The sequence below is a fragment of the Ceratotherium simum genome, chromosome 23 (assembly GCF_057802395.1).
Source record: "Ceratotherium simum simum isolate JZ-2026a chromosome 23, ASM5780239v1, whole genome shotgun sequence".
NCBI lineage: Eukaryota > Metazoa > Chordata > Mammalia > Perissodactyla > Rhinocerotidae > Ceratotherium > Ceratotherium simum.
In genome coordinates this window covers 41,197,120-41,219,739 of record NC_141922.1, presented here as the reverse complement: position 1 = coordinate 41,219,739, position 22,620 = coordinate 41,197,120, and the positions used below count along the sequence as shown (strand labels likewise).

At 41.1% G+C, this 22,620-nt stretch overlaps 1 protein-coding gene across 3 annotated transcripts in view; it reads left to right on the top strand.

Moving 5' to 3' along the window:
• CPQ (carboxypeptidase Q) overlaps positions 1-22,620 on the top strand; it is a 583,418-nt gene that overhangs the window by 480,785 nt on the left and 80,013 nt on the right. The window contains exon 8 of one of the 3 annotated variants that reach the window (XM_087447609.1): positions 1,986-2,161. The exons of the other annotated variants lie outside the window; for them this stretch is intronic. Within the exon in view, the coding sequence (XP_087303735.1) occupies positions 1,986-2,146 (161 nt within the window). The 3' untranslated portion in view covers positions 2,147-2,161. Of the gene's footprint in view, positions 1-1,985; positions 2,162-22,620 lie in introns of those variants that run through there. 3 annotated transcript variants of the gene reach the window in all.

Here is a 22,620-nt window from a genome sequence, read left to right as displayed (position 1 = left end):
GTATACACTCATATTCTTTTTACATTTTGTACATTTTGATTCATTCTTTTTTCACTACCTGATTCCAATTTGGTAATGTAGATTCTCAGGGATTTCATGAACTGTCCAAAAACTGAGCTAAAATTCATGGTATCTATGAATTATCAGAGCCCAAGGATAATCCATAGTTTATCTGGTAAGCATTCTTAGTTCCAAGGGTTGCTTTCTAGGAAGCATATATCCAGTTTTATATTCAGCTCTAAAAACTCATGAGCTAACTGGTTGCTTCTTTGTTGTTTCCTAAAATGGAGCATTTATGGACTAGTTGCTTCCATTTTCTTCAAGATCAGCAGAGAAGGACTTCTCACGAGGAAGACAGCCACACTCACGAGCTCCACCTCCCTGACTTGGAGCTACTGTGCTTTCTGCTTGTCAGCCCTGAGCAACATCTTCAGATCGTCCCTGTGAGGGTGGAGCCCAAAGTTAAGTTCCACTTTGTATTCTCCACTCATTACCACCCCCACCCTCCTCACTCACTCCGGAATTTTAAACTTCAGAGCAACTTTGAAAGAGGAAAACTATCACAAAGCTGTATTCTAGTCTCAAATTCCCACCAGTTGGCAAAACTCATTTTCTCCCCCACCAACCTTCTCCTGAGTCACTGCGCCCACCTATTCCCTCCAGGAAACTAAATTCTTTCTCCACCCCCACTTTCTGCACTGGGCTTAGCATTGTATTCCCATTGCCTATATCCTAGAAGTGGTTCTGAGGAAACAGATCTTATCCCATTGCTTTGACTTTCCCCATAAGGTTGTCTATTTCTCCAAAAAAAAAAAAAAAAAAAATTACCTAGGGCCAAATGATAGCAGAAATGTCCTGTTTCCTAACTGGGCCATTTACTGCTGCCTTCCTGGAGGAGTGTGGAGGGACTGGGTCCGGGACAATGTGAATATGTGCAGGTGGGGGAGTGTGTCGCTGAGTGTGGTTGTCAGTAGCACTGATAGAGGAGATATGAGAAGTACATGGGAGTTGGAAAGCAGAAGGATGGAAGAAGAAATATGAAGAAAGAGAGGAGTCTATAGAGTTTTTCTTGTGACAATTCTACCTGCACATCATAACTGCTTAGGTCTCCCAGCCAGCTGTGGAGCCTGGCACATGCTATTGAATAACTACAGCTATAGGTGTTTTGAAGTACAATTCTCTTATTTTCCATAAATTGCTATAAAAGGAACTGTTCATCTGCTAAGAAATGGTGTATCATCTGAGCAGTGGCCTATTTCCTGTGCATTCTGCAGCTTTCCAATTTGACTTTAGGGTCAAGTTGCTTTTCTGATTCATTTGGCTGAGTAGACTTAAGTGCAAATTGAGGAGAGAAATCCATTTAAATATTGTATAATGTGAAAAGGATGGAGCCTATAACAGAAAAAGGAGAGTATTAGATGAAAGGGAAGTCAATTGCTGATTTTGCCCTTGACATTGTTAAGATGTGGTTTTGAGGGTTCTGGTGTGTCTATGAATGATTTGGAATTTAAGTTCCCCGGAGTGTTCCACCTTCCTCACAATAATTACACTAATGACACCAAGAGTGTTTTCAAAATCCTCATGTGTCTCTACTGTATATATTTTGTTGCCATGCAGTCCTGTTTGCTCAGTATGCTTCCTTCATAATAATTTGAGATGCTTCCCATTTACCTTGAGTAAATATCAAACAGATCTTGATATCTATATCTGTCTCATGAAATATACATCCTCTCTAACTGTGCCCAAATGATTAATTTACTGCTATGTGATGATTAGCATAAAAATCTCATCATGACACGAGATAGAAATGTTATCACTAATTGCCATTTGAAGTGAAGAATGTTTTTTGCGTAGAAATTAATGATGTATGCTTACTTCTCAATTCTCTGTTAAACCAGAAAACCCAAGACTGTTTTTGGAGCAGAAAGAAATTACCATTGAATTGTCTTTTTTTCCTCCTTTTCTCTCCCTTATATGCCTCACAGTTCAGCAAAGGAATGCTGGAAAGCAATGGTTAATGCAGTTCTGTACACAAAATGAGACAGGTGAACTCAGCTCTCATCAAATCAGGTCTTTCAATCAATCAGTTACTCAACTTAAGGCAAAGACCTTTTCCCTGGACATTAGGGCCCTGCTGTGGCCCTGAAACTTGACAGATAAACACTTTTGCAGCAGATCCTGAGTGGTCAAGTCCTTCAGAGAACCTGACGTTCTTAATATCATTGGTGATCATTCCGGGTCTGCTCAAGCTGCCATACAACAATCTATGAGTTTGATGGTACCTCAGAAAGCCTTGTTCTTTCCGATTTAAAGAACATTTTGCCTTAGATCTTGATAAAGTTATGCTCCCATCCAATTAGTTCTTTTAATTCTAAATACCAGCCAGTCTATCCCACTGGCTGGTATTTAGATTGTAATGGAATATGAATTTTCCCCAAGCTCTGCCTTGCCATCCAAATCATCTCACCATTATCGCTAATACCCACCCTGGGCCAGTTATGCTCCTAAGAACTTTGCATGCATTTTCTCATTTAATCCTCACCCAATGCAATAAGACAGGTCCTATTTTAATCCCCATTTTAGAGACGAGAAAGCTTGGATATACAGCTCACAAGTAACTTTTCCAAGGTCACTGAACTGATAAAATGTGGCTGAAATCTAGAAAATTCAAACCTTAATATCCCCCTCAAACAAATATAAATTCTCTGGATAGTGACCCTTCTATCCTTCACACTGTGGATAGACCCAGTCTAACTGGTGCATTTTCACTTCAAAGAATAGAAAGTGGGGTTTGAACAGCACCATGCTTTGGCTTAAGAAAGAGGGGTCTTGTGCTCTTAGAGGTCCCCACATATCACAAACACACACCAACAACAAATTTATTAAAGACTATATGGGTGCTTCTGTCACCAGGGATCTGACACTCAGGGCTGGCAGAGCATGACCCACGACTGTAAGCATCCACTTTCAGGCTAACACCATTCTGGCTCCAGAGAAATGCTGCTGCTCAGAGCCTGCCTCTGAGAGAAGACTTCATCTGAATGTTGTGAACATAGACACTGCCTCAGCACGAAGAAGGTTTGAGGAACAAAAGTACTCAAGAAGAAAAGACAAATTCATTAACTTGTCAAATCCTTCCTCTCAGAGAGCCTGAATACAATAGATTCTTGCATAATGAGGTATTGTTACCCAGAAGTGTTGAGCATCTATTTTTTGGATTCTCATCATGTTCCAATTTGTGGTTCTTAAGGTACTCCTGAATAAGCATGGTATTTGCAACAGTCGTACATGGTGGCATATTGCATTATTTAATATTTGTGATATTAAATAATTTATATTCCTCATAAATTTGATGTCTGTTGGCCTAGGCATAACACTTTTTAAATTTAATATCCATAACTTAAATTGGTAACAAAATGGACATTTCATGCTAGAATTGAAAATAGTTTTATTTTTGTAAAATTAATAATATACAAGCATTCTTAAATTTAAATAGAAAATGTTTTCTTTATTTAAATATTTTTATTTAAAAATTTTATATTCATTAATTATAATTTATATTTCTCTTTAATTCAGTAGTTAATTTCTTATTATTTTTAATGGTGGTAAAATACACATGACATAAAATTTACCATCCTAACCATTTTTAGGTATATAATTCAGTAGCATTAAGTACATCCACATTTTTGTACAGCCATCACCACCATCCATCCCCAGAACACTTTTCATATTGCAAAATTGAAACTCTGTACATATTAAACAATAACACCCCATTACCCTCTGCCCCTTGGCAACCACCCTTCTGCTTTCTGTCTCTATGAATCTGACTACTCTAGTTGTCTTATGTAATGAAATCATATAGTATTTGCCCTATGACTGGCATTTCACTTAGCATAATTCCCCAAGATTCATCCATATTGTAGGATGTGTTAGAATTTCCTTCCTTTTTAAGGCTAAACAATATTCAATTGTATGTATATACCACATTTTGTTTATCCATTTATTTATCGATGTTGATGGACACTTGGGTTGTTTCCCTTTTTGGCTATTGTGAATAATGCTGCTATGAACATGGGTATACAAATATCTCTTCTAGACCCTGCTTATACCCAGAAGTGGAATTACTGGATCATACAGTAATTCAATTTTTAATTTTTTAAGGAACCACCATACAGTTTTCCACTATACAGTAGCTGCACCATTTTACATTCCCACCAACAGTGCACAAAGTTTCTGATTTCTCCACATCCTCAACAATATTTGTAATTTTCTGTTTTTTTGATACTGGACATCCTAATGGGTATGATGTGGTATCTTATTGTGGTTTTGATTTGCATTTCCCTAATGATTAGGGAAGATGATGAGCATCTTTTCATGTGCTTATTGGTCATTTGTATATATCTTCTTTGAAGAAATATCTATTCAAGTCCTTTGCCCATTTTTGAATCAGATTATTTTTTGTTATTGAGTTGTAGGAGTTCTTTATATATTCTGGATACTAGCCCTTTATCAGAGATGTGATTGGCAAATATTTTCTCCCATTCCATGGGTTACCTTTTCACTCTTTTGGTTGTGTCCTTTGATACACAGAATTTTAAAATTTTGATGTAGTCCAGTTTATTTTTTCTTTTGTTGCCTATTCGTTTGGTGTCTTATCCAAGAAACCATTGCCAAATCCAACATCATGAAGCTTTTCTCCTATGTTTTCTTCAAAGAGTTTTATAGTTTTAGCTCTTATATTTAGGTCTTTTATCCATTTTGAGTTAACTTTTGTAGATGGTGTAAGGTAAAGGTCCAATTTCATTCTTTTGAATGTAGATATCCAGTTTTTCCAACAACATTTGTTGAAAAAACTGTCTTTCCCTCATTGAATGGTCTTGGCACCATTGTAGAAAATTATTTGACCACATATAACAGAGGGTTTATTTTTGGGTTCTCTGTTCTATTCCAATGATTTATATGTCTGTCTTTATGACAGTATCACATTGTTTTGATTCACTCTAACTTTATAATAAGTTGTGAAATCAGTAAGTGTAAGACTTCCAACTTTTTTCTTTTTCAGGATTGTTTTGACTATTTGGGGTCCCTTGAGATTCCATATGAATTTAAGGATGGATTTTTCATTTCTGCAAAAAACACTATTGGAATTTTGATAGAGATTGCATTGAATCTGTAGACCACTTTGGATAGTATTGAAATCTTAACAGTATTAAGTCTTTCGATCCACAAATAAAGGATGTTGTCTTAACTCAGGCTGCTGTAACAAAATACCACAGGCTGGGTGGCTTACACAGCAGACATTTATTTCTCACAGTTCTTGATGCTGGGAGGCCCAAGATCAAGGTGCCAGAAGATTTGGTCCTTGGTGAAGGCCCACTTCCTGGCCTGTATACAGCCTCCTTCACAACATGCACTCACATGGCCTTTCTTGGATGTGTGCCCATGGAGAGATCCCATGTCGCTTTCTGTTTTTATAAGGGCACTGATCCCTTCATGAAGGCCCTACCTTCATGACCTCATCTAACCCTAATTACTTCCCAAATGGCCCACCTCCAAATACCATCACATTGGAGATTAGGGCTTCAACATATGAATTTTGGGGGAACACAAACTTTCAGTCCGTAGCAGATGTCTTTACATTTATTTGTGTCTTCAGTTTCTTTCAGCAGCATTTTGTAGTTTTCAGCATACAAGTCTTTCACTTCCTTGGTTAAATTTATTCCTAAGTTGGGGCCGGCCCCGTGGCTTAGCGGTTAAGTGGGTGCACTCCACTACTGGCAGCCTGGGTTCCGATCCGGGCGTGCACTGACGCACCGCTTGTCAGGCCACGCTGAGGCAGCGTCCCACACACAGCAACTAAGAAGGATGTGCAACTATGACATACAACTATCTACTGGGGCTTTGGGGAGAAAAAGGGAAAAAAAGGAGGAGGATTGGCAATAGATGTTAGCTCAGGGCTTGTCTTCCTCAGCAAAAAAGAGGAGGATTGGCATGGGTGTTAGCACAGGGCTGATCTCCCTCCCAAAAAAAAAAAAAAATTTATTCCTAAGTATTTTATTCTTTTTGGTGTTGTTGCAAATGGAATTGTTTTCTTAATTTCCTTTTCAAATTGTTCATTGTTAGTTTATAGAAATGCAACTGATTTTTGTGTGTTGATTTTGTATCCTGCAACCTTGCTGAATTTGTGTATTAGGTCTTACAGTTTATTTGTGCAATCTTTAGGGTTTGCTACATATAAGATCATGTCATCTGTGAACAGAGATAATTTTACTTCTTTCTTTCCAATTTGGATCCCTTTTATTTCTCTTTCTTGACTAGCTACTCTGGATTCAATAATTAATTTTGAATATTTTAGAAGAAAAATAACTTTTTTTGAAAACATCTACAAAAATGTTTTTAGGGGCCGGCCCGGTGGCACAAGCAGTTAAGTGCACACACTCCGCTGCGGCGGCCCAGGGTTCACCAGTTTGGATCCCAGGCACACAGCAACACACAGCTTGGCAAGCCATGCTGTGGCGACGTCCCAGATAAAGTGGAGGAAGATGGGCATGGATATTAGCCCAGGGCCAGTCTTCCTCAGCAAAAAAAGAGGAGGATTGGCAGATGTTAGCACAGGGCTGATCTTCCTCATACACACACACACAAAAATGTTTTTAATTATTTACATATACTTTAATTTACATTTGTAGTAAATAAATTCAAATTTTCTATACTTTGAATACGCATGCATTTTATTTTTTAGTCCTTCAAGCATTACTTTCAGCAGAAGACAAATTATGTGAAAAATCTGGATTATAAGAACACAATTCATGATTTTGCTGAACTGAAGACAAGAAAAATAATGTTTATGGAATATATATATATTCAATTGTGAATTATGTATGTCTTTATTATCATCCAAACCTGACTGGTGCAATAATAAATACCCAGGCATGGGCAATAATAATTAAATTCAAAATATCAAAATCAAAATATCTCTGATATTTTTCTGACTTAGTCATCATGAATGTATATTTGTCAAAGGAGGATGCTAGAACACATTTAGTTTAACAGTTTGTTAGTTTTTTATATAACTTTTAAATATTTAGGCATAGCTAAAAGTTTCTCTCTCACAACCAAGAAGCCCAAGAATAGCCCACCTGGGCTGGTCTTCAGATCTGTGCTCTCCTTGCCCCAGAGCCCCACAAACATCAGGAGCAGACTTGCATTTGAAAGTGCAAATACAGTAGATTCCCATTCATGGAAGCTACTTTAATGAGATAATCCCCTCCCTATACTGCAAGCAGGATAATATTTATACATTACAAATCTGATTATGCACTCCCCTGCTTGGAGCCCTTGGGTAGCTTCTCTCTGCACTCAGGATAAAGTTCATAATATGGAAGCCCTGCATGCTCTAGCCATGCCTTCCTCTCTAGTAATCGTTATATATCACTCCTTCTCTCTTCACTCTGGCCACACTGGCGTTGTTCTAGTTCTTCCAGCATATCCTCTCCTGCCCCAAGACCTCTGCACATGTGGTTCCTTCTCCTTATGATGTTCTTGCCTTACCCTTTCTTCATCTGGTTAACTCCTACCGATCTATTGGACTCATCTCTAAGGTCCCTTCCTCCTGGAAGCCTCCTTTGAATCTTTGGACTAGCTAGATCCCAATAATAACAAAAATAATAATTGTTTTGATGGTCATGTATAAAGACTAACATTTATTGAGTGTTTGCTATCCAATAGGCAGAGAGATAGCACTTCATATGTACTAACTCTTTTCATCTTCCCAAAAGCCCTTGCCTCCGTTTTCACAAATAAAGAAGTCAAGACTTAGACAAGTCACTTGCCCACAGTCACATTATTAATAAGAGGTGGAGCCAGGATTTTAGTCAAAGCAGTTTAACCCCAGAGCGTATACATTTAGCCTCAATGTCACATTGGTTTTCTCTGTTAAGGACCCTCATTCATGATTTATTCATTCATTCCACATATTTATTAAGTTTCCACCAAATGCCAGGCACTTCAAGGCATTGGGGGTATAGTGGTGAGCAGCAAGACAGATAAGGTCCCTGCACTCAAGGACCTTTGTTCTAGTGGAGGAGCAAGACCATAAAAAGTAAAAATATACAAATAAACAAGATAATTCCTATGGTGGAACTGAATAGGTTCTATGAGAAAGAGTAAGTGGTGAAGGCCTGCTATTGACAGGATGGGCTCAGATGGTCTCTCTACAGAGGACATCTGAGCTGAGTCCTGAAGGATGATGGAGCAGAGACAGCTAATTGTCTTTCAAAATCCATTCTACCTTTTTTTATGGTAACGGCACCCCTAAATTTTAGCTGGATTCTATTCTCCCACCCCACCTTGTAATTAGGTATAGCCATGTTAGTAAGTTCTCGCTAATGGGTTATAACTGGAAGTGGCATGAGAATCTTCCAGGAAGTCTCCTTAAGGGGAGCTGCGGGTATGGGCGTGCTCCTCTCCTCTATCCTCATTCCTCTTGGAAGGTTGAAGCATCAGCAGCAGACTTGGACCATGAAGTTAACTTGGGAATGGAAGTCACACATGGCAGAGAAGCAAACAGGAAGGAGTATGGGTCCCTGATACTCTGGAGTATCATTTCAGCTCTGGACTGTCTCCCTCGGATAAACTGTACTGAAGTCATACTTCCTACTAAAGGGCAACTGGGCTTCTTTATGATTCTAAAGATTTAATAGTGCTACTTGTGAAGTGTACAAGCTTCAGCACAAGCTTTCAGCCACAGTAGTAATTTGACTAAACATCCTCAGGAAGTCCTTATAGACCCCTTTGGTTGCCTCTGACTCCCCCTCACAGGAAATGGCTGGTTTTCCTTTCCCTCTGGCATGCCTCTGGAAGGCGTGTGGAAGGCGCTTGGTATGCGGGAAGGACCACTCCCTTGATCAGATGGCACCTGCCAAACTGACACATAAAAGCTGCCACGATGCAGATCTCTGAGAATTGCCTCCATGACATACTAGCGCTTTCACAAACACACTCAAAAGCTCAGATAAAGCTTTTGATGTCCTGGATCTTTGCACTTTCAAATGGCGGCTGAACAAACAGAAATCAGTCTTCTTTGAAACCCTTCAAAGTGGTGAAATTGCCTAAATCAGTTTGTTGACTATCCTCTGACTGCCAAAGGTCAGGGAAGGTTTTCTGTTTGTTCTTCCTTCCAGAGACACTTTCACATTCTCTTCTAGGTACTTTTGTTCTAGAAAATTTAAATCCATCATTTATCTGTTTGATATGCAAGTTTGAATTTCCAGGAAAGATTTGGGCAACTTTTCTAAAGACTGAAAATGATTATTTTTGAAACAGTTGTATAAACATTCTATTAGGAAATAGTAAATAGAACTTACCAGCATAGAGGTAAATGAGGAAGGGCAGGAACTCTTTCTTTTACCAACATATTTAAAGTTGACAAAAATCCCAAATGCATTATTACACTAGAAAATTCTGTGTAAATCCGGTGTGCTGAGGTTGGTACATTACCATTTGTGTGAACTGGGGATTGATCATGGCAGAGGGAGGGATATATGATTTTCTACTTGTTTTTCAACAATTTTTAACTCAGTAATCAGCCCTTGAGGTTGACTCACTCTCTTCATGGTGAGGAAGACACCACTGAAGTTACCATGTATTGAGACAAGCTAAGAGGCTTTGGGGTCTTCACTGTGATTATGACCCTCTTAATCAGGATTCTGTAGGTAAGTGACAGAAATACATTTAAACTCACTTCAGAAAAAATAAGAGATGGAATGGAAAAATACTGAAGGATCATGTGAACTCAAGGTCTTGGACACAGTGAGGCTTCAGGAATTGAACCAGAGACTGATTCCTGCTCAGCAGTGCTTCCCAACCTTTTTCACCTCACAAAAATGATATAAAATGATGATATTTCTATGGCCTATGGGGATAAAAGAACGAGGCTTCTCTATGCAATTGAAAGTGACTTACTCCTTGGCACACTGATCAGCCACCCAGATAAAGCCTTTTTAGTCTCTCAATTCCCAAGTTTTTGGGAAAAAATTATGGCCAATGTTTATTGAGCTCCTGTTGTGTGGCAGGCGCTGTTCTAAACACTGTATGTGCATTTCATTCACTCATTAAATCTTCACACAATCCTATAAGCAGGTAGTATATTTGCCCATTTTACAGACAAGATAGCCCAGGTACTTAGAGGCTAAGCTATGTGCCCAAGGTCATGTGGCTCATGGTGGAGGCAGGATTTGAATCGACTTTGGCTCCAGTTTTCCCTTAACCCTCAGCCATAGTGCATCTATTGAGAAGTGATCTGATTGGACAAGCTTGTGTCAGGTGCCCACCTCTGAACCAATGAACGATGAGAAGTGGGTGGGATCACACTGTAGAAAGCAACTTGGTCTCCTGCTACACCCTGTGGGAGGAAGGAGGAAGGGGCAAATCCTCCCAAAGGAATGCTTGACAGACACTCATAAGGGTCATCTTCCTCCTCTCCCTCCTCCTCTCTCAGGGGCCCGAGGTTGACTTAATTATTCTCTTCATTTCACAGCACACTATCATCATGATGCATCTCTGGCTTTATTTATTTCCTCTTATTCCTCTTCTCCACTCCCATTCTCCTCCCTATTCCCAAAGGCAACCATTCTACTTTGCTTTATAGGAATCATAGTATTTTCTTCACATGTGTTCTTAGATAATGTATATTGTGTGCATGCACTTTTACTTTACACACATGACATTGGGCTATAGGTCCCATTCTGTGTCTTCCTTTTGCCACTCAGTCTGATGTTCATAAGCTATATCCATGTTGCCATGTTGCTAGCCCATGGCTTCTGTCCACAGCATATACTCCATGATGTGCCTGCACCACATTTTACTTTTCCCCCAACTCATGTCTTGTCCAGTCATGGACTAGTGGGTTCTATGGATCACATCACCCACATTAGGAGCCCCCTCATCTGGAAAAGCCCCTCCCTGCCTGGTGGAGTGTCCCTCCTCAGTGTTCCCACAGTCCTCTGTGCTTGCCTCCATCAGAACAGAGGCCACAGCGCAGCTTGGTTAAAAGTGCAGGATTAGGGCCAGACTGCCTGGACTCAGAATCCTGTCTCTTCCACTTCAGCTAAGTCATGTAGCCTCTTGCATCCACTTCCTTGTCTGCAAAATGTTAACAACAACTACTAATGGGATTGTTGGGAAGATTAAATGAGAAAAATGTATGAAAAGTGCTAAGAACAGTGCCTGGTACAAATTAAGTGCTATTTGTACCTATTATAATAACATTTGTTACATGTATTGAAATGGTCTGTTTACTCTTCTGTCTCCACCACTAGATTATGAAGTCTTTGAGTCCAAGGACCTTGACTTTTCCATCTCTGTGTCCCCGAGATGGAAAAGTCTCACATTGCAAGAGCCCAGTGCATGCTCAGTGAAAGATGCTCTCTCTTACACACCCTCTGCTTTGACATAGCTGCAGGATTTGTATCTAGAGCCCAACTGGGTTGAGAAGCTCAGACAGAACAGCCTGGAGATGTGGTTTTAGAAGGGGGAACTTTCCTGGAGCTATAATGCTGTGCAATAGAAAATATAGCATCAGCTGCCACATACAGCCAGGAAGACCAGCAGGTCACCCAAGACTGGCCCTCAGAGGACATCCTTACACAGGCAACTGTAGGAACTTGGCTGGAGCATGGCCAGGAGCCAGCTCATGGCCATATGCTGACACTTTTTGGCTTCCTGTGTGTTCGCTTCAGTGTTCTCATCTGTAAAATAGGACTAATAGCTTCCATCTTATAGGGTTGTCCTGAGGATTATGTGAAGGAACAATTATCAAGTGCATAGAAGAGTGTCTGGCATGGCCTCAGTTGGCAATAAATGTTAGCTCTTCTCATTATGATTATCATCAAACCGATTACTCTTACAAATAGAGTTGGAAAATGCCATGCTCATTTTCTTTTTTTAAAAAATATATTTATTTATTTTATTGAGGTAACACTGGTTTGTAACATTATATAAATTTCAGGTGTACATCATTATATTTCGACTTCTGTATAGATAGACTACATTGTGTTCACCACCCAAAGTCTAGTTTCCATCCGTCACCATACAAATGTCACCCTTTACCCCTTTTACTCTCCTCCTACCTTCCCTCCTTCCCCTCTGGTAACTACCAATCTGTTCTCTGTGTCTATGTGTTTGTTTGTTGTTGTTGTTATTGTTGTTCTATCTTCACATATGAGTGAAATCATACAGTCTTTCTCCATCTGACTTATTTTGCTTAGCATAATACCCTCAAGGTCCATCCATGTTGTTGCAAATGTCAAGCTTTCATCTTTTTTATGGCTGAGTAGTATTCCATTGTGTATATATACCACAGCTTCTTTATCCATTCATCTGTCAATGGGCATTTAGGTTGTTTCCAAGTCTTGGCTATTGTAAATAATGCTGCAATGTACATAGGGGTGCATTTATCTTTTTGAATTAGTATTTTTGTGTTCTTTGGATAATTACCCAGAAGTGGAATAGCTGGATCATATGGTAGTTGTATTTTTAATTTTTTGAGAAATCTCCATATTTTTTCCACAGTGGGTGCACAATTTACATTCCTGCCAGCAGGCCACACTCATTTTCTTTCTTGTTTCAGGATTTTGGAATTTTTGTTTGTTCATTTGCATGTTTGTTTTTGTTTTTATTTATTTGGCATTCTGGTGGGGATTATTTATCAGCAAGTTGTCTACTGGAAGGTTCTAGCCCTTGTCCTTTAGCCTCAATAAATGTGTCCTTGAACTCACAAGTGGGCAATATAGCTTCTCTGTCTTTCAAGGCTTCCTAAAGACAATGTCACTCTCAGGTTGGAAGTTCTCTGAAATCCCAGCTTCCAGCAACCCACAGTCAGATAGTCCCAGGAACACCAAAAGGGCACATTTGCAATCACAGAACACACTTAAATGGGAATGAACTTGATTCTTTTGGTTAAAAAAAGATAAAGAGGAAGAAGAACAAGGAAATCAGACACAGGTCGAGTGGGACTATCCTCAGAGCAATAAAAGCCTTTCCCATCAGCTTTCTAAGCAACTTTTAGGCTGCTGCTGTGCCGCAGAAAGACTCTTTTAAAAAACAATTTGGTTTCATATGAGGAAAGAAGCCCTCAGGGTGAAGTACTGACTGCACTACATTAGAGGCCCAGTTGTAAGAACCACTAGTTATAAAAAGAGAGGTTAATTATGAGGAGAGCTCGTGGCCGAAGCTGAGGGAGCCCCCCAGTGAGGGGGCTAATCAGGAGGCCCCCTGTGGTGGCAACAGCCTTCCCTGGGCAAAGGCTTACTGGGGAGTCTGATGCCATGTGCAGTGTTTGGGCTTGTGTGGGGACCAGGAGGCCTGTTTGTTTGGGTTCATTGGCTGCAGGGATTAGTGCCCATGGGGATCATTAACTAGTGGCCCGGGGAAAGCGGGCAGGAGTAAGATGAACTGGTGAGACTCAGCAGAGTTTCTCATTCTATAAAATTAGGATCTTGGTAAAACTCTAAACGGACTTTTGGATCTTGGCTTTCTGATCTGTCAGGATTATTAAGTAGGTATAGACAGCTTTTTACCAGATCTTACTCCCCACTCTCATCCATTCCCGACGATTCTGCATTCAGCTGTGCCTTAAAACGTGCTCTCGTAAGAAGCACTTATTTCCGAGACACTGCTTGAGATTTTTTTTTTTGGAAACCCTTGAAAACAAAATGTTGTGTTTTCTCAAGATAATTTTATTTTAAGCCACGAACCCAATTCCCAACCCACCCTGCTCCCCTGATCCCCCACCAGCATTCTGAGGACAAATAGGAATCCAGGATGGGCAAAATTGAAGATCTCATCTCCAAAGGGGATTTTTGACAAAATGTATATTTCAGAGTCCACTATTGTTAACTGAGCACCTACTGTATGCCAGACACTGTACAGAGCACTTTTCCTTCCTTGCTCCACTCTTCTCACAGAGTGAGAAGACTCCCTAGCATGGGGTACAGTCACCAGCTCTGCAGGATGAACACACCCAAAGTCAGGCTCACAGACCCACCAAAGGCCATACAATGAGAGCAGAGCCAGCATCTGTTTTCAAGTCCTTGGCTGATGTTGGTCATTTTCCACTCTTTGGCTCTGCCTCAATGGAATGACCCAAACAGTTACTTGTAATGGAAGTTAAGCCACTGCCATAAGCATTCAAAAGTATATAGCTTAAGGGAAGGAATTTTAAAATGTCTACCTCTGAGTGTGACATCCTCCAATCTCACTCACCTGGTCATGCTGCTAGAGCTTTTTTTTCCTTCCCAACTATGGAGTAAGTGAATAGGCAGGTAAATCTTGTGTCAAATATCTGGCAAATCTGAAGTGGTTGTGTGTGTTGATGTTCCATTTTTATTATATATTTTTAATATCTGTATAGATAAGTAATTTTTTTCCCTCATAACACTTCCAAATTGAATGATCTCTTAAGAATATCTACTTCACTGTGCTAGCACTGGATGAAATTCTACCATTTTGAACTTCTGCTCTTCATATCCGTCCTGCAATTAAGGTAATTATAAGAGACCCTCCTGAACAACGGCCTTGTCACGGGTTAATAGAAATTAATGCATTTCTACCTTCACTTTAGTTTCTTAACAACATTCAGCCTAAGCATCTTTAGTTTTCAAATATTTTACACTTAACAGTGTTTATAAGGCATTTCCACTTGAGTTCAGCCAAAGCAGTGTGCAGATGAGGGGCTGACACTGTTCTGCACTCACACTGCAGTGACTAAGAGCATGGTTTCTAGAGCCAGCTTTCCTGAGTTTGATTCCTGGCTATACCGTCACTTCTGCTGCTGATATTGAGCAAGTTACTTCTCTCGTATGCATCTTATGTTCTCCGTCCTCTGTAAAAATGAGGTTAAAATTGTCCCTACCTTGTAGAGTTCCTGTGAAGCATTAATTTATGTGAAAGTGCTTAGAAAAATGCCTGGAACATCGTAGCTCTATACATGTGATTCCTGTTACTATATCACTAGTATCCTTATTCAGCAAGAACAATGAATAGGAGCTAGACACTTTGGGAGGCAGCCACCATGAGGCCAGGACTTGTGTGTGTTACGCTTTACCACCATGACTTTCCAGAACTGACGTACTCAGAGAACTAAAGCGTTTAGTGATATATCCATGACTCTCCTCCCCTAATTCACCTATCAGACAGTGCTCTATAATCTGCATGCTTTTGAGAATATTCAGTGCTAGTAAATGAATAAGCTTGTAGTTTACAAACATTAACAAACTATCTTAAGATGTTTAGGTAGAAATAAGTAGCTAGTAAGCAAAAAGTATGGTTTTCATAGGCAGAATTCATGGGATGGTTTAGTATAACATAAGTAGTTAGCAAGTAGAACATGTGCCTGTAAAATACAGGTAAAGAAGGATGGAAGAGCCCAGAAATACCTAATATTTATGATGACCCTGAGTGCTAAATATTTGTAATGTACTAAATATGCATAAGACTAAATATCTATAGTTATTAAATATACATGGTCATTTAATATTCATGATCTCCTAATTTGGCAACCTATTGGTTATACCCTTCTGGTCCCATGTGTCCTCTTCCCAAAAAACTCAAATAGATCGCATAGCCATTCATCTGGCTAATTGGCAAGTATAGCAGAGGCCAGGCATACTTGTCCCTACATCTCTCTAGTAGAACAAGTATGTGACATTGGTTCAGGGCACCTTTCATCTGTGGGCCCCTGTGTCAGGAGTTCCCAAGACTACCCTCAGGTTTGATGATTTGCTAGGTCTCACAAAACTCAGAAAAGCAGTTAAACTAATGGTTATGGTTTATCACAGCAAAAAGATCCAGATTAAACTCAGCAAAGGAAAACGGTGCATAGGGCAGAATCCAGGAGCGACCAGGAACAAGCTTCTAGTTGCCTGTCCCAGTGGAATTGTATGGACAACACCTAATTCTCCCAGCAGTGATGTGTGACATCACATACAAAGTGTCGCCAACCAGGAAGTTCAATCAAGCCTTGGTGTCCAGGGTTTTTATTGAGATTCAATCACAAAGGCATGGAGAACCCATGTGACTGACCTTAACTACTCAGGCCCCACCCCGCAGAGGTCCAACTGATAATGTGAAGCCCAAGTTCCTAGCATAAATCACATTGTTAGCATAAACTATCTAGCAGGGCCCAAGGCCCCAGGTAAACAAAAATACTCCTACCAGGCAGGATATCCCAAAGGCTCAAGGATGATCTCCCAGGAGCTGATCATGGTCCAGTCCTCTCTTTGCAATGTACAGGGTTTGAACACCCCAAGCCTGCTGAGTTAACCTTTTACTGCATAGTCCTCTTGCTCAAACCTCAACTCTGGTCCTGGTAACCACACTGTCAGCAGGGAGAGCTGAAGTGGCAGAGAGGGACAGGGCATGTGAACATTGTGTACGCCAGGATTCAGGTAATGTGGTCCTTCCACCCTACTTGCACCCTATTCTAAATGCATTAACTTTCCCCATCTTTCTCCTCTTGCTCCTTGCTGTGTGTTTTAAATACATTTAACAAAACTTGTGACTTAAGTATTTTAATTTGATCTGTGACTCTTTCTGGGGTAGCTTGCCTGATAGTGGATTTAGAGGCTACCATTTCATGTACTTGGGGCTAATTTCCCACATGATATGTCCTGCCTTCATCATTTGTTGGGGTGGGTGGACAGAGGTGATGTATTAGTTAACTTTTGCAGAGATATGCCACAGGAGCAAACAATACCAATGCTTACAACCACCCTGGTTTGTTATGAATTAGGAAAAATAATACAATCTATGTAAGTGGGATGGAAAGGAGGAGAAATAATACAATGATATAGATAGGAGGAGAAAGATAAGGAAGCGGATTCATGAGAGTATCGCTATGGCTGTGGTCTTGTTCACTGCCTCTAGGCACTGCTGACCACGATTTGCCTCTGGCTCATATGTATTGGAAGCTCACTACAGACCAGGCACCATACTAAATACTCTAGATGAATTAGCTTATCCTCACAACAACCCAAGAGGTAGGTACTGTTTACACCTTCACCATTTTGTAGACAAGTAAATGGAGGCACAAAGGAATTTGTGTGAGTCGCGAGCTTTGTCAGTGGTGGAGCCAGAATGCAAATGCAGGTGACGGAGTTCACACTCTTAACCACTCTACCAGGTGGCTTGCGCTCTGAAATTGGTTTGTCTTGGTCTCAGGGCCTGGCACAGAGTAGACAGAACTCTTTCACTTGCAAGTGACAGAAACACAACTCAAAATGACTTAAGTGAAAAGAAATATTTACATACTCACACATCTGAAAATTTCAGGGGATAGAACTGAAACAGCTGGATCCAGGGGCTCAACCAAGCTGTCAGCACTTGGCCGCCCACTCATCATCTCTCAGTGCTGTTTCTTCTCTGTTGGCCTCACTCTTCCCTCCTGGCTATTGGCAACTCCAAGCTCACATTCCTACAGCTTGGCAACCTCAGCTGTATGAGAGATTCTCTTTCCCAAGAGTTCTAACCATAGATCAAGGAGTTGGACTGACTCTGATTTGCCCAATTAATCCAGTCACTGAGGCGAGGCAGTGGCCAGGCCTGGGTAATGTACCCACCCTTGCTGCTGGCTGCTGGGGTCAGTCTCACTTGAATTACACGGATTGAAAATTAATGAGGGCATTTCCCCCAGAGGAAAATGGAATTGTTGCCAAAAGAGGAGGGAACAATTCTGGGTAGGCAAAAACAACCAATTTTCTCACAGAGTTCAGTAAACAGATGAATATTGGATAGAGAGACGGATGGTTGGATGGATGGATGGATGGGTGAATACATGCAAAAATTCAATGCCCAAGGCAAGGGTCTCTATGATGAGAAAATTACAAGAAAAAAATACTTTCTTACATATTCAAACAGTAAGAGAAGCCAAGGTTAGCAATACTCTTGGTTCTCTTCCACAAAAGAGATACCAGGAGATTTGAGGGAGGGGGTTGGAGGAAGACTACTGAAAAATAGGTACATGAAAGAAAAAATGAGAACATGGGGAGGAATTTCTCTAATGGAGACAATTACAGTTTTAATAGGACATCCACCTCCAACAGTGTGGGTTTCTGGTTGCTGCTTTTGTTGGTATATCTCTTTTTCTTGGTGCAGTGAGAAGACTGCAATTGTCATGGGCAATTACAGCCCAGCTCACAAAGTCGCACGTCCCATCTGGAGAGACCTGTCACCTCAACTGGCACAAGCCAGCAGGGTCCTCAGGAAATATGAGCTTGCTCCACAGGGCTTCTCAGATTCTCTTTAACTTCCAAACTCAAGCCATTCCTTTAGGTCGCTTCCTGGTTTTCAGCCTTGTTTGTGGCCCCTTAAAGCTGCCATTTCACAAGTTGATTTTCAGAATGCGATTTGGCAGGGAAAATAGAGCCCCAGTGGGGAAAGTACATCTACCCCGCAGAGAAGGTTATGAAAAAGGACAGGACGATAGATTCTAGCAGCAGGTTCAGTGAGACAAAAAAAGAACCAGGCACACACTCGCATACAGAAGCACCTTGAATTGCTTCTGTGTACAGCTTGGATTCAGTGAGCCCTCAGCATATTTCAGCCCAAAACCCGTGTCTTATTTTATTTTTCACCGTGTGCTACATTTCAAGGAAAATGTAATCTGCATCTTTCTAATTTGCCTGCACTTCAATTTTGCCCTTAAGATCTCAAGGCAATCTTAAGATTTGTTAACCCTCCTTTTATTTATTAACACACACAGCTGCTCTTGTGTGACAACTCCAGTCTCCTATGGCTAAGTGGATATTTACGTCTTTTGTATCTAAACCAGGATTTGTGGGGAGTTTTTTGCCTCCAAGAGATGGACGTTTCTTTTTCAACTCTGAGGTTTCTAAGTGTCGTGGGCATCTGGGCTACCGGGCTAGAGAGGTCAAGTCCAAGGCGCCCTTGGAGATCTGATGCTCCACCCTTTTAGCTCTGATAGGGGCTGGGTTTGCTGGTCATCTGAGACCTAACATCCTGACCGTTTTCCTCCTGCATTAGGCCTTGTGATGCCCCTCTCAAACCAATTAGGGTTGAATGTAAGAAAATGTTTTGATACAGAATGCAATCACCAACCTAAAGTTATACCAAAACTGAAATCTAAGAGAAGAGAGAGTAAAGTGGGGTCCCTTTTACCAACTGGGCTCAATGAGGCACGAAGCAAGAGGGCTGGTTTCCCAACTGTACCTCAGTTGGGCAGAGGAGTGGAAGTCCTGTAGGAGTCAGAGTGTCACCTCCTGGAGACCTGGAGGAAACAGAGACCAGCCCTCCCTCCTAATTTCATTTGTGAGGAAACCGAGCCCAGAGGGGTTGAGGCTCTTGGCCAGTGGGGTGATGAGTCTAGAAACAGGCCTCCTCCATCCAGCATGTTTCCCGGGAGCGCCAGCTCTGAGGGCTCCCGGGCGGAACCAAACACAATTATGAAAGCAACAGCTTCTCCAAAGTGTTTATGCTTTTCTCAAATGCTTTAAGTTTCCACTCTCCCTGTACATTAGAATGGGGAAAGCTAAAAAAACAAAACAAAACAGAACAAAAAAATGAACATCCAGACCCACCAGACCCTCAGGGGGTGACTCTGGACGTCAGTATTTTTAAAAATCTCCCTAGGTGATCTTAATGCGCAGAGAGTGTGAGAACCAAAGTACTCATCTTGGCTGGAATGGATCTACCTGAGTGTTGTCAGCCAAACTGAACCAAGAAAACGTTGTGGCGAAGGGACGGGCTAGTGCTTTAAGACGCAGGTGGAGGGAAACGAGGGCCCCAACACTGTGGAGTGACTCTACAAACTTGCCCCTGTGGGAGCAAGAGGAGAAGACACGGGGACTAGGAGATGTGAAAAGGGTCTTCTGCTCCTGAAAGCGCTTCATTCTCCTGCCTTCTGGCGGGCTGGGGTCTTTGCACAAATAATTCCAAACCTGCCCTTTCCCAGCACTTTCAGCTACTGAGGTATTCTGCAAGATTTTCTGCCTCATCCTATTTTATTACCAACCTATCTCCACTCTTTCCAGTTTTGAACAGATATAATTAATGGCAACAAGGGCTTTCCAGCCTACAAAATTAATATGGAAATGGCTGAAATAGTGTCTTGATGACAGAAGGAAGAAACATTTCCTTATAATTTGTTGTGCAAACAGTCTGCTACAGCAATAACTACACATTTTCACATGCTAATCTGGGAGGTGATTTGACATATGATCCTAATTGGGCCTCTTTATGAAAGGATGTCACATCTGAACTTGGCTTCAGGAACTTCGACCCCCATTCACCTTAGTACACAAGGTCAAGCTAATATTTTTTAAGTGAATGCCTGACTGTATTTCTTCTCTCCTCTCCACTCCCCCCACCACCACCATTTCATTTGGATTCAACTCTCATAGTATAGGCATTAGTACTGACAATTCATCTGACTATTTCGAATAAAATTTTAAAAAGGAGATAATTTCTCACATACTGTAACAGATAACCCACTTTCCCAGACTTGATGAATTTCAACGCATAACTTAGTCTTAGGAAGAATGAAGCCAGTGGTTCAAACTGGTGACATATTCAGAGAGTGGGCAGGGCAGACTGGCTAAGGACCAAAGTCTTGCTAAGAACTTTGGATTGGAGGGTTGAAGGCAGGAAATGACATATCATTTGAATTAATACTTCATCTTTTTATTTTATTATTGTTTTTATAATTAGGATTCAGATTCTATTCAAGACACTCTTCAAAAAGAGAGGAAATTGCCAGACCCAAAAGAACCAGAGGTCATCAGTCAGGAGGCTGTTGAGGCACAGAGGGAAATCAGGGGCTGCCATTTCATTTCCAAATATTCTCCGCTCCAAATGGAGCTGTCCACACTCTACCAAGCATCTTGCCACAGAGGGAAGAACTTGTGAGAAAAGCCGAATTTGACTCAAATCATTCCTTTATTCATAAATGACTAAGTGATATCAACTTTTTCTTCATTATATAACTGGACAGACTTTAAGAATTGTGCTCCTGGGTGAATCTTAGCCACACTTGGCCTCCCCAGCTTCAGTCTGTGACTTGCAATGCTTTGTCAGTGATAGGTCCTGGCTGTCCTTGGTCAAACCATCCCACTTGGCTAGCCTCACCTCCCTCTTCTGTCCAATGAGCCCAGACAGGATGAGCTCTGAGGCACTTCCACTCTGCTCTCTCAGAGTTCTAAGTCTCCACTTTTAATCTGTGCTTCAGTTTAAGTGACTGATCCGTGAATGATCCAGAAGGAGGGTTCTAAAGGAGTAGTTCCAACCCTCTTCTTCCCTATTATCAGGAAGGGGTATCACATCAGTTGCTTCTTCTACATATAATACTTAATGCATCCAGTAAGGATTCGCCTACTTGCTTATTTCCAGGGTATTGTGCCCTGCCTTCCTTTTGTTTCATTATAATTATCTTCCCCTCCCCACACTCAACTGTAGCAATCATTCATTTGCTTGATAAACATCCATTGAACACTTCTATATACACTACATGGCAAGGCCTCTATTTCTGATCTTCAGAGAGGGGAAAGATAGTGATCAAAGGCTGGAATGCAAGAGAGAAAGTTCAGAGGAAAAGAAGGTCACACGGCATAAAGATTTTTCCCTGGGAAGCAATCAGGAGGAGCTAGGAAAGGAGCGGGAGAAGCGTACAGAAGTGGCCTCGGGACAGTTTGATTGAAAGGGTCCAGAAGTGCTGTCTGGCATTACTCTGTCTCTGCTTTGGTTTCTCACCTTTGGCAAAACTGGGAGGCTTGTAAAACCAGATTTCAAAGCCTCTCTCACTCTTTGCCTCTAAGAAACAAGCCTCTAGACCACCACACATAGAAACATTTTTGGCAAGGATTTGCCTTCTAGAGGATGGGAAGGAAATGAGATATAATAGGCTTTCCTGAAAGGAAGAGTGGAGGGAAGGAGGAGGGATAGCTAGTGGAATAATCATCAACCACAATAAATGAATATTGGACCCTAAACCAGTAGACCTGCATCTAGAGCACAAAATGCTTAGTTCACACACAGACTGAATCTTTACAAATATTTAAGCTGGAAAGGGAGGAAGCAAACAAATCCTCATTTTTATATCTGCGGGAAGTAACTGAGTGTTGGCTTGGGTGGTGATGGGGCCTTCCAGGGTGAGAAGTGATACCTTAAACAATTACAGTTTCCACTCCTGCCCTTCAAGCAAACAGGCTGTTTTCCTGTCCATCCTGTAGCTCTCATTGGTGTGTTGCTATCCACACTGTTCACTTTTGCGAACTTCCCAGTGCAAAAGGGGGACTTGTACTAAATGCTGCTCTCTGGTCCTTTGGAGCACATTCTCTATACTGTGTTTATACCTTCCAGTAAAGTGTGGACCACAGACCAGTGGCTTCAGACTCACTTGCTAAAATGCAGAGTCCTGGCCCCACCCGGAACTCTGACTTTGAATCTGTATCTGAAATGATCTTTTTATTTATGTACTTACTTGTGTGTCTGTTTTGTTCGCTGCTATATCTTCAGCTCCCAGAAAGTGTTAGGAACACAGCAGACGCTCAATAACTATGTGTTGCATAAATTAATGAATCAGCATTCCCAGCCGATTTCCTGGTACACATG